At 33.3% G+C, this 13,587-nt stretch overlaps 1 protein-coding gene across 1 annotated transcript; it reads right to left on the bottom strand.

Moving 5' to 3' along the window:
• Nucleotides 1-11,162: 11,162 nt before the first annotated feature.
• LOC139778441 (F-box/LRR-repeat protein 4-like) lies at nt 11,163-13,537 on the bottom strand. Its single transcript, XM_071716371.1, has 4 exons — nt 13,448-13,537; nt 12,998-13,352; nt 12,601-12,916; nt 11,163-11,509 (listed from the first exon to the last, which is right to left on the bottom strand). The coding sequence occupies exons 1-4, from the start codon at nt 13,535-13,537 to the stop codon at nt 11,191-11,193; spliced, it is 1,080 nt and encodes a 359-aa protein (XP_071572472.1). The 3' UTR covers nt 11,163-11,190.
• Between the last annotated feature and the right edge of the window lie 50 nt (nt 13,538-13,587).

The raw sequence follows: 13,587 nt of genomic DNA, 5'->3' as shown, positions 1-13,587 counted from the left end.
CAATAAAAGTTAAAGAAATAAAAATTAATAAAAGACGGGGCCATGAGTAAACGTGGCCAATGTGAATAAAAGGCGTATCATAATTATTCTTCGTTCAGAAGCGAGAGTGAATTGAGTATAAGAGGTGGTCAAAGTTGTAAAAGGAGATGCTGGATAAAAATAAACTCAGCTTCTCTTGATCAAGTATAATATATGCTTTATATTCATCCCGAAATAATTCTATAATATTGATATTAAATCATTTGGCTGTGAAATATGATGTCAAGTGAAATCAAATTAACGAGTCAACTTACAAATTCTGATGAGAGATAGAGAAAATATGCTTTCAGTCAAGCAATAAAGCCTTCTGTATATTTCAAGCTGGTGTAAGCGACTAGTCGATAATACGTGTGCGATAGGTATATTGTTTACGAGCTATGTATTTGAACTGTAAAAGAGAGGGAGAGAGCGATACTAACTGAGATGTATATGTTATTTATAGACTTGACTGACTGTATACTTCGAAATTATTTAATACATTTTTAACATTTTGAAGTGCTCGAAATTGGCCGTTTTTTGTATTTATATTGCTATTGTTTTATCGAGCGAAATCTCATCGTTGTTATTTATAGAATTGTTTAAACAGTTTTTCAAATAGGCGAGTGCGCACACTGCAGCACAAGTTACATAAAATCAATACATAAAATTATACATAATTAAATACATATCATTAATAATATCACATAGATATACTCTGATAAGTTAAACAGGAAGTTCTTATTTAGATGAATAAGATTCAAAGAGCATTTGATCTGATATATTTCTGGAAATATTAATTATAATTAATTGCAAAAGAAATGAATCAAATAAGTGAATTATCATTACATCTTATTTATAAGAAATTCAATGTTATTTTTGTGTCTTTTGAAGAATTATGTAAAAAAAATATTAATTCATCTTATCATAATATATCTCAACATATCAAAGTATGAGAATCAGTAATTTATCACATCAGAACATGCACATCATCAAAGTATTACATCAGAGCATGCACAATATATCAAATTATCACGCAGACGAATTGTTGAATATTCTAATTAATCTCGTTGATTAATTTTACAATCATGAAAAGAATGTGACAATGTTTTGGCTTAACACGTTGGATAGATCTTAAGTGAAATGTTGATGAAAGTAATTACAGTGAAAGTATCATTAAATTGAATAATGACAAACGTTTGATGAGTTATAATAAATTATAGCTAACAGAACTCGACAATTTTAATGGACGTAAGTTACACTGAATAGAACGTCTTATTTTTGTAAAGTCTTTATAGAACGATGTTATGTATATGAATCGTGGCTCGAATCGTTGATTAAGCGACATTTTTGGTTGATGACTGTTCGTCAAACAGGCAAAGAGAAAATCTCTCGGAAATAGTTAGTGTCGTGTTGGCACTAACCCAAAGCTCTGTGATGTCACGTCGGCATCATATCTTTTCTGTATATCATTGGCACTAGCCCAAAGCTCTGTGATGTCACGTCGGCATCATATCTTTCTGTATATCATTCACTAGCCCAAAGCTCTGTGATGTCACGTCGGCATCAAATCTTTTCTGTACATCATTCACCATGAACGATAACGACACGTCGTCGTTGCAATGAGAAACTCCAAAGGATTGCTGGCAACGATCCTTCACCAATGTATAAAGGAGACCACAATTATGGCTGGAAAGATGCGTCGTTGCTATGCGTTGGAGAACCCTGGCTATTTCTCGTCGTGATTTGCCGTCCACAATCGGGATTAAATGATTTAATAGCGCACGCAGAGCGGCTAACATTACTGCTTACAATGTATCGACTCAATCACACTGATGATCTCAATGTTACAAAAGTTTACAGAACGATTATCAAATGTGTGTTGCTTGCTTGAACTTTCAAGAGAGAATGGCCGAAATCGAAGCGAAGAGAGACGATCGTCACTTCGTCTTCTTCCTTGCGGAAATCGGACGCACGCATTAGCAACGTGATAAACACATCTTAGTTACCGAACCGCTCGCAAACATCGAAAGTACGCTTGGCGATAACGTCAAGTACTCTGCCTCTCCTCGCGAAATATCATTGCGCGGTTCTTTTAAACATATATAAATGTACCGATGACATTAAGTGAGAAGTAAAAAGATTAAATAACAAAAATAAAAACAAATCTGGTTAAAATCTTTCGTCAGCAAGTTCGTTAAGGATTGTTAAAATAAGATTTGTCAAGTAATTCTGTATCTGTGACCGAAATGATACCGTTTTTTTGTTCCTTGATATGTATTGAGGAATGATTCTTTTCTCTGAAATGATTCTTTTATGAAAATTCGGTTCTGAGTTAAGAATACTTATATTCTCCCAGTCAAATCCGTGGTTCAAATTTATGATTTGTTTGGAAATGACATTGTTTAGAGGAATTTGATTTAGGCCGGTATTCATAGTCGGTTCTTATATTTAAGACCATCCTAAGTACAATCTTAAGATGTCATTAACCAATCACAGAGCCGTATTAGCATCTTAAGATATTAATTAAGACGGTCTTGAAATAAGATCTGATTATGAATACCGGCCATTAGAACCGGAAACGAAATCGTTAAGGAAAATCGTGGCAGCATGATTCACAAAAACTCACGAAAAATCCCGTTGGCCAATCGCAAGCGCGTGTTCATAAACAGACGGACAATCGATCACTTTCGCACTTTCGAGAATATTTCTCCTTAAAAACGCGAGATTTAGAAAAGGTAAAACTTTCCCAACGGCATTTCGAGTCTCGTGAAACTTTCATCGGGACATTTTTAGAGCACTCCGTAAAAATACGCGAAGGAACGTTGCGACATCCTCGTAGTTTCCCGTCACTGGCAAAGTTGTTACGTCATCTTTCCGAGAAAGGTCACAAGATTCTCTTTCGAGCACCGTATTTCGGAATCGAAGCTGGGGGGAGGGGGGGGGGGATTATCTTCGTCTCTCCTATCGATCGCATCTCGCATCGCCTAGCACCGAATCGGAGAAAAAGGTGCGTGCAAAAGTGCAAGTGCAAGTTGTTGTAAGATCTTACTTTGGTTAAACCTTACTCAAACATGAAATAAGATGACTCGATTAACTAGAGGGGACGTGCATTACACGATCGAAACATTCATTTTATTATATCCGCAGTTTTATTTGAAATTCCGGTGACTACAACTATCTTTCTTCGGAGATCGCTCACGTACGCACGCTCGTTCATACACACGCACACTCGCTCAATACATACACTCACTCACAATTACTGCTCTCCACGCTCCACGCCGAAGATGGTCGTCAATATATAAAATGTACGCGGATACGTCGAAATTAAGAGACTACTAACAACCTAGCTGTTTCTCAATGGCACAGCGTATGAAATAGAGAGATACATTTATGTGGCGCTCGAGTAATTACAATCTCCGAGTACCGGTGCCGATTACAATTACATTAGAGACAGTGAGATACTCATCTGTGTACTCGGAGTATGTTATGCGGCGCTTCCCTCGTTGGCTCTCTCGCCTGTTCCGGGGACCCTCGCTACCTTTTCCTCCAGTCGCTGATAGAATGCTGGGCGGGCCGTATTGAGCCCCGCAGTCAGTTCGATCGCATCATGATCCGTGTTCCAGAGATCCTCAGACCGCTTGGTCGTCGTAAGGCCCGTATTTAGAGGTATGCTGTCTGGGCCCTTCGGAGGTGTGGTCAGCTCGGAGTCCCCAGAACGAAAGAGAACGAGGCCGAGCTTCGCTCGGTCTCGTCGATCATCGCGGATCGCGGATCGATGGGCTTGCGCAGATCACCCGTCTCCCACCTCCCACTTCGGGAGAACCATGGGGTGGTGGATTACAGCGCGCACACATTATTACATCTTACATTGTTTTGATGTGTTCTTTAATTTTTGTTTTTAATAGGTTTTTGGTCTGATCCACGTAAAAGGCATCATAATCACTACACTGAATTTTGTACAATAATGTACATGATATTATTATTAAACGGGGGAGGGGGAGTGTGATGTCTTTGTGTAACTTAACGAATTTGCCAAATTTATTCAAGCCGTAACCAATGGTGACTTCTCTTTTGTTAATAACCAATAACGCGCGCTGCTTCTGAAATGTCTTTTTAAGGTGGTTGTCTCGCGACAGTATAATCCAAAATTTTATGTTCTAAAGTCAACGCGAAAACATCCGGCTACCTACTGTTACAGGCTGAAAACTTTTGAATGTTTCTGCACGCACTTGTGTGTGCGTCAAATAATCATGAAAATCAAGGCCTATTTTATTATTATATTTCTATAATGTAATTAACGGTCAGTAATTTTTTTTTTTTACTAGTATTGCGCGAAAGTGTCCTTCTACTATACATATATTTATTTTTCATCACTATCTTATTGTTTGTTCTAATTATTAAAATTCAAAATACAAGATTTTCGTGCGCTTTATTTATGCCATGCATGAAAAAGTGTGCAATTTTTTATAACAATTATCATTAAATCTAAGTTTTTTAATATTTTTTAGCAGTATTTCATCCTGCAAAGATAAAATATAAAACTTTAATACTCGAGATAACATTGCAATAAATATTATTACGAGAAATAGACTTCTTAGGATAATTTACAGGAAGCGTAGACAAACTGCAACGTGATAATTTATTGGATTTATCCGAAGAGAGTTTCATACGCTTTGCATAATTTAAATAACTTTTTAATAAAATACGACGCGAATATCTCTGTCCAAGAGGTTGCAATAACTAAGAATTACCACCTGAGATACTTCTTTGTACCTGAAATTACTCTTATAAGAAAACCGTCTTATATTACTGCAAATAACATTGGAACATATTAACGTTTATTATTAAAAAAATAAAAAAACATTGAATATTACTGAATATTACTTCACAGAAAGCTGTTTTAGAAACTGTTTTATTTTAGTAACTGTGGCTAGAAAAAGTATCACAGGAGATCTATTTCTAAACGAATTCTTGAAAGAGACGTACGGTTGTGGACAAAAATATCAAAAATTTATTGACGATGTTACTAATGTAGCTTTTGCAGTATTTCGCCGAACAATTACTTCAAACAAAGGAATGACACTATCGCCCAAAGAAAGTCAAATTATGAAAAAGAAAAGAAAATAAAAAAAATTAAATAAAAATAACAAAATTCTAAATAAAAATAAATATTTCGTTTTTATTAGTCATTAATACAACCTAATTTACGAGATAATTTTTACGAGATAAAGTAAGTTTGTAAGTATAAAAATTTAAAAAGTAAACGTAAGTAAAAACTAAATTGTGTGATACCTATGTCCTAAACTAATAAAAAAATCTATTCAAATTATAAGTTATAGTCATAGTCGTATGTATAGACGGTCACATGAGGATATCTCTCTTTCCATTGATTAACAAATTAATCGCTTATATCACACTGTATGAGACAAAACTCTTGCAGTTTAAAACATTGTTCGAGAATAACGGAATATTTATCAGGTGTACGAAACTTCACAAAATCGAAATATAACTTTTTCAAGTTTTTGCACTGCGCTAGTAATTCCAACTGGTGATCAGTAAGGACAGCATTAAACAAATGAACATCTTGCAAGTTTTGATAAGAGGAAAGTAATCTAAATATACTTTCATTAACTAGGTATCCGCCTCTGTAACAAAAATTATATAATTAGTACAGTACTTTAATTGCAAAGAGAACATTCATGTAACTTTTTGAACACACAAATTCCAATAAAGAATACAATAATATGTATTTTAAAAGAAAATATAGCACTTACAGAAAAAGATGCACTTTTCGTAAATTCTTACAATCAGCGAGGGCATTAATACCCTGTGATGTAAGACCACGTGCGTACAGTGAATTTATCACTTCCAAGTCACGACACGAATTTCCCAACTCTAGTACAACTGCTTCTTCGTTTATAAGAATACTGGAATTTAACTCACGCATCCGTTGATTTTTTTTCAGTATTTTGCAAAGCTGTTGAGCGTTTATACGTGTACAAGAAAGGTTTAAACGTTCCAAACCTTTCAGCTTCTCGAGGTACAAAAATCCTTCGTCGCCTATGAGTCGACAATGGCTTAGATTCAATTCTAAGAAAAATTTGTATTAGTTATATGCAGTTTACCCATAATCTTGATAATTACATAATATATGCATATATACATACCTTTCAAATTTTTGCATATCTCTGAAGTTTTAAGTAGGGCAGGATTTAAATCAACATCGCAGCGACTTAATTTTAAGTGCGCTAAATTTCTGCCGCAATTATCAAGAAAGTTTACGAAATTATTAACGTCAAAGTTGCTTTCTGTAAGATCTAATTGTTGCAAATATGCACATCTAGCTGTAAAGCAACGAAATACATTGCGCGTAATACATTTGTCAGTCACACGTCGCATGTTCAAACGTGTATAGAGCTTTGGTTCCCGTGTTAAATAATTGAAACGCCTATTTACTTTATTCATGCGGCATAACGTTTTCAAATCCAAGTATTTTAATATTATTAGTAGTATTTCATCCTACAAAGATAAAATATAAAACTTTAATACTAGAAATGACATTGCAATAAATATTATTATAAAAAATAGACTTCTTAGGATACTTTACAGGAAGCTCAGACAAAGTGCAATGTGATAGGTCCTTAGATTCATCCGAAGAGAGTTTCATACGCTTTGCATAATTGGAATGACTTTTTAATAAAATACGACGCGAATATCTCCATCCAAGAGGTTGCTCATAACAAGGGATTACTTCCTGAGATACCTTTTGCTTCAAATTACTCTTATAAGAAACCCTTCTTATATTGCTGCAAATAGTATCGGAACAAACTTATTTTCATTAGAAACAGAAAAAAATTAAATATTACTTAACGTCGACGATAATAATACCTTTTACAAATAATACAATATTCGGGAAAATTCTGTTGCAGATGAACTATATCCAAGTGTGCACTTTTTAAATCTGCTGTTAAATTATAAACATCGTCATGGCATGGAGAGTACATGCAGTTAATTCTTTTTAACAGATTAGTTAAGTTCTCGTTAGGATTTATAGAATGAATCAATTCTGATGTACCGATGAGCATCACAGCATCTAGCTTTGTGTAAGAGACAGGTGAACTGCCTTCAAATACTAATCGGAGCATTTTAGTTTTAAAGTTACACGGATGCGATAACGGTGGAGAAAATAATCTTGATGTCGGCGGTACAAAATGAGACGATTTATTCCACAACTTAAACCACTTATTATTAGAATCTTGGGCCGAAATTTGAATTATGCTTCCAGGTTGATGTATTTCGTAAATACAGACTCTGATTGGATATACAGCTTCATGAAACTCGATACCTTTATAATAGAAAATATACAATTATACTCTCTTCTCAACAAAAGCATATCCTTTTTAACAATATCTTCTTAGCAATATCTCATAAATCAAATATTACATACAAATATAATTATTGTGGTTCGTTTTATACCAATGCCAAATACGATTAGCCCCATTTTCAAGTTCTTCGTTTTGCCATGGAGATATTGAAATATCGCCATCTCCACTGCATCTCTGTATTAAAAAGTCAAAAAGTGTCAAATACTACAAACTCTTGTAAGTTTAAATTGTGATTACTTTTTACGGGACAATAATGTATGTATAATACCAGGAAATATACATACCAACATTTTTTCAGAAAGAAATGGTAAATGAAATAGTTCTCCATAGTTTTGAAACTTGGGTGGTCCAATTATGTCAGGGGCAGTGTGATATATGCTAAGATTCTGATGGTTCTTGGCAACAAATCTCTTCTTCGCAAATTGATAGATGAAGTCAACACTACCCTCCTCTCCTACGGATACTCTGCCGACATAGGGATATCGACTACAACTCTCGCAATATAAAGGTTGATAATGGGATGTCATATTTTCTCTCTGAAAAAAAAATATGGAGAATAATAATCCTTGCTTTTGTAGTATAAATTGTAGTGCTAAAATGCATTGTATATTATGTATTTATAGTTATAGCAGTAAGATTATACAATTAGATTAGATTATATAATCTAAATTTATCCTTCTTCCATTCACATGGCTAGTACTGACATTATTATTACATAGTCTGCATGTATATTATTATTAAATATTAAATAATTAATTATTTAAAAAGAATTAAATTTTTTTAATATAGAAAAATGTTTTTTTAGATATCTGAGATATCGCGAGCTCTGTGTTCTTCTACCACCACGCGTGGTACACGTGTACGAGCACAAAGAAAAAAACAAAAAAATTCCAAAATTTATATTGCTCAAATTTGCCACAATTAGGTACGCTTAATTTCTAAATATAATTAAGGTCTATTCCACAATAGCCGTATATAAGAGTAGATGTAAAACGTGAGCACTGTAAGCTATTGACTAATAAAATTTTTACAATTCAAGAATAATCGGCTGTAGTGGGTCAATTTTTACTGCTTACGTCTTACCGCATACTCTTACAGCTATTGTAGAACGGGCTTAAGATTTTCCGAAATGTATTATTTATCTTACTTAAAAAAAAAGTATCTTCTATTTCATTTTCCGATACACGTTGTAGTGCGTTCCACCACGTGGGAGAAGAACATACGGCATACACGCATGCATGAGCACCAAAGAAAAAATATTTCTAAATTTAAATTGCTTACGTTCGCTATACTTACGCTTCTAACAATAAGTGACTAACATTTTCCAAATGTATTTTTTAACTTATTTAATATATCTTTTATCTCATTGTTTGATACAGCGATCTAACAATAAGTCGAACATAGAATTTCACAGTAAATAAAGAAAATTATCGAAAATTTAACTTGGAACTAAATCAAAAAATTAATCAGAATACCTAATTTGTATCAATTTTTATACTTACTGTTTATCAGCAAGGCAGATTTAATTTTTTTCGTATAAAATGAAAAAAATCACGAGAGAGATGAAATCTTGGAACACGTGATTAGTGAGCGCACACCACTTCTGTGTAGGTCCAGATCTATATTATATTCAAGACTACCAACTTTCACAAAATACATACATAGATTTGAAAAGTGTTACGTCCAAACCCTAGGATTCAGGTAAATTACTAGAAAGCAAAGGAAAGACTAGCTGGAGGGTGGGGGTATGAAAGAACGCAAGCAGATAGGTACACATAATTTTCTACTGGAAAAACTACCCAGACAACACATAATACTAAAAGATAACGTAAACGATGTCTTTTTTAAGTTATCTTTTTGACTAAGCGAAAAGATGTGTGAAAGACACCTTCTGATCTTATCGAAAAAGTCATCATAAAAAAAGATACTTTTTCGTCATCTTTTTTATAATTTCTTTCAATAAAAACAAAAGATAATGTTAAAAATATTTTTCCGAACAATAAAAAATAGTTATTATTTTATATTATTATATTATATTTATATTAAACTAATCCGAGTCAATTAATTTAAGTGACACGACACAAATTTCTCAACTCTATTACGACTGCGTCTAGATTTATATAGGTTCCTTTACAAAGAATTTCCAAATGTAACTCACGCATCCGTTGATCTTTTTGTAGTATTTTGCAAAGCTGTTGAACGTTCATATGTGTATTACAAAGGTTTAAACGTTCCAAACCTTTCAGCTTCTCGAGGTACGAAAATCCTTCGTTGTCTATGCGAGAACAATAACTTAGATCCAATTCTAAAAAAAATGTGTATTATATATAATATATACTATATGTATATGTACACACCTTTCTTGCACATCTTTGAAATTTTAAGTAGGGCTTGACTGTTGACAGATGGACAGTTACTTAATTTTAAGGCGTTAAACGCCTGCTGTAAATTATCAAGAAAGTTTACGAAATCCCTAACATTAAAGTTGCGTGATGTAAAATCTAACTGTTGCAAATATTTACATCTAGATGTAAAGTAACAAAATATATTGCGCATATTTCTGCGAGACGCAGTTCTCATGTATAAACGTGTATAGAGTTTAGGGTCCCGTATCAAATTATTGAAGCGTCTATTTACATAACTCAAGCGGCATAACGCGTTATTAAATCTAAGTTTTTAAATATTTTTTAGCGGTATTTCATCCTGCAAAGATAATATAAAACTTTAATACTCGAATTTAAAACTGCAAGCCGATAAATGTCTGATTGAAACACAGCTATTGTTGGAACATTAAAACCCTTCTCTCCCCGGAATTAAATCGACACGATTTAATTCTCTAAAAACTGTAAAGAAATTATTGCGAAAAATATTACCTCAGCCAGGATTCGATATACACATATGTTTATTCGTCGATTGTAAGATATAATTATAAGCACTAAGAACGAGCTTTGTTCGCTAGCCCCTTTATGAAATTATTTATATCATGCGAACATGACAAATTAATCGTTTAATACTCGAGATGACATTGCAATAAATATTATTATGAGAAATAGACTTCTTAGGATAATTTACAGGAAGCGCAGATAAACTGCAACGTGATAGTTTCTTGGATTTATCCGAAGAGAGTTTCATACGCTTTGCATAATTTGAATGACTTTTTAATAAAATACGACGCGAATATCTTTGTCCAAGAGGTTGCAATAACCAGGAATTACCACCTGAGATACTTCTTTCACTTCTTTGTACCTCAAATTACTCTTATAAGAAGACCGTCTTATATTACTACAAATAATATTGGAACAAATTAATGTTTATTATTAAAAGAATAAAAAAACATTCAATATTACTTCACAAAAAGCTGTTTTAGAAACTGTTTTATTTTAGTAACTGTGGCTAGAAAAAGTATCACAGGAAATCTATTTCTAAACGAATTCTTGAAAGAGACATACGGTTGTGGAAAAAAATATCAAGAATTTACTAACAATGTTACTAATGTAGCTTTTTCGCAGTATTTCGCCGAACAATTGTTTCAAACAAAGAAATGACACTATCGTCCGAAGAAAGTCAAATTATGAAAAAGAAAAGAAAAATAAATTAAAATTGTTTAAAAATAACAAATAAGTATATAAATATTTCGTTTTTATTAGACATTAACTTCTTTTACAACCTAATTTACCACATCATTTTTACAATTTAAGAGTTTGTAAGTATAAAAATATATAAAATAAACATAAGTAAAAAGTAAATTAATTTGTCCAAAACTAGTAAACAAAAACTATTCAAATTATCAGACTACATCGTATGTATAGACGGACACATGCGGATATCTCTCTTTCCATTGATTAACCAATTGATCGCTTATAATGTCTACATTACAGCATATGAGATAAAACTCTTGCAGTTTAGGACATTGTTCAAAAATAACGGAATATTTATTAGGTGTATGAAATTTCACAAAATCAAAAAATAACTTTTTCAAGTTTTTGCACTGCGCTAGTAATTCCAACTGGTGATCAGTGAGGACAGCATTTAAAATATAAACTTCTTGCAAGTTTTGATAAGAGGAAAGTAATTTAAATAATCTATGAGTAACTGAATAATCGAATCTGTAACAAAAACCATATAATATCATTACACAGTAATTAATTGCAAAGAGAAAGTTAATGTAACTTTTTCAAGATGTACGCAAGAGAAGCAAACAAATTTCGGCAAGAATGTTATTTCCGGGGCCCCTCAATTTAATAGGTGTATTTGATAGATCTTTCGCTGAGAAAAAGAATGCCGCAAACCACAATGCGCTACGATGCATAGTTTTCGAGATATCAATTTATATAATCTATCACATAGTATAATAATATACACAGAATTAGCAGTGACCCCTACGCAACTCTAACACCTGCCCCCCCCCCCCCATTCCTTTCACTCACAACATTTCTATTCATACTACTCTCTTTGTTTGACGTGTTACTATTACTCAAACGTGTAGTATACAAGTCTAGTGTACACTAGGCAGTGTAGAATTTAGTATCAAAATGTACCGAAACATTCACGTCTTCATCCAAAATTGGAGAACTTTTCAATCTTTTATTCTTTCACACAACTTATTGAAAATGAAGAGTGTGCAACTAATGGGTCTTCTCCAATTCTTTTTATTGTATATCGCCACAAATATTCACACAGATAATCGACTAACTAATATTGTTTAATACCACCTCTACTTAAACAAGCTCGTAACGCTACAAACCCATGTGACCCCTTGTTTCGCGTGAAAAGTGTATGCGTGGAAGCAGTAGGTTCCGCCCCTCTGCGGGAGGCCCCACTATTGTTAAACTAGACACATAGTGTGCCTTCAAAGTACATGCGTCGGCTTTCCACGCGTGAAAAGTTGTAAACCTATGTGGCACTTCGTTTTATATCGACAACATATATCAAGGTCATTAAAATCGATGAGGTCGCCCGTAAATTGCAAACCTATGTAATACCGTACAACAATATTGCTATTATTACATTTAAAAATCGATATCTCGAAAACTATGCATCGTAGGGCATTGTGATTTGCGGCATTCTTTTTCTCAGTGAAAGATCTATCAAACACACTTATCAAATTGAGGGGCCCCGGAAATAACATTATCCCCCAAATGTCAATAAAGAATACAATATTGTGTATTTTAAAGAAAAATGTAGCGCATATACTTACAGATGAACAAGGTCCACTTTTCGTAAATTCTTACAGTTAGTGAGGGCACTAATACCCCGAGATGAAAGTTTACTTGCGTACAATGAGTTTATTACTTCCAAGTTACGACACGAATTTGCCAACTCTTTTAGAACTGCTTCTGCGTTTATTAGGTCCGTATCTAACTCACGCATCCATTGATTTTTTTGCAGTATTTTGCTAAGACGTTCAGTTCTTATAGGTGTATTACGAAGATTTAAACGTTTCAAACCTTCCAGCTTCTCGAGGTACGAAAATCCTTCGTCGTCTATGAGTCGACAATGACTTAGATCCAATTCTAAGAAAAATTTGTATTAGTTATATGTAATTTACCCATAAGCTTGATAATTATATACTATACGTATATACATATACATACCTTTCAAATTTTTGCATATCTCTGAAATTTTAAGTAGAGTACAACTGTTAACAGATTCGCTGCATTTACTTAATCTTAAGTGCGTTAAATTTCTGCCGCAATTATCAAGAAACTTTACGAAATTCTTAACATCAAAGTTGCTTGCTGTAAGATCTAACTGTTGCAAATATTTACATCTAGCTGTAAAGTAACGAAATACATTGTGCGTAATATATTTGTCTGTCACACGTCGTATGTTCAAACGTGTATAGAGTTTCGGGTCCCGTATCAAAATATTGAAGCGTTTATTTACGCAATTCAAGCGGCATAACGTTATCAAATCCAAGTATTTTAATATTATTAGTAGTATTTCGTCCTGTATGCAAAGATAAAATATATAACTTTAATACTCGAAATGACATTGCAATAAATATTATAATGAGAAATAGAATATTTTTTGGAATACTTTACAGGAAGGGCAGACAAACTGCAAAGTTCCTTGGATTTATCGGAAGAGAGTTTTATTCGCTTTGCCCAATTTAAATCACTCTCTAATAACATATGAAGCGAGTTCTTCTCTCCATTAGGTTGCTCATAACAAGGGATTACTT

This window comes from Temnothorax nylanderi, unplaced genomic scaffold (genome assembly GCF_030848795.1).
Source record: "Temnothorax nylanderi isolate EJ_2023f unplaced genomic scaffold, tnyl_v1.0 TNYL_tig0183_pilon, whole genome shotgun sequence".
NCBI lineage: Eukaryota > Metazoa > Arthropoda > Insecta > Hymenoptera > Formicidae > Temnothorax > Temnothorax nylanderi.
Note: the sequence above shows the minus strand (reverse complement) of the source record. Positions and strands in the feature narration are given on the sequence as shown.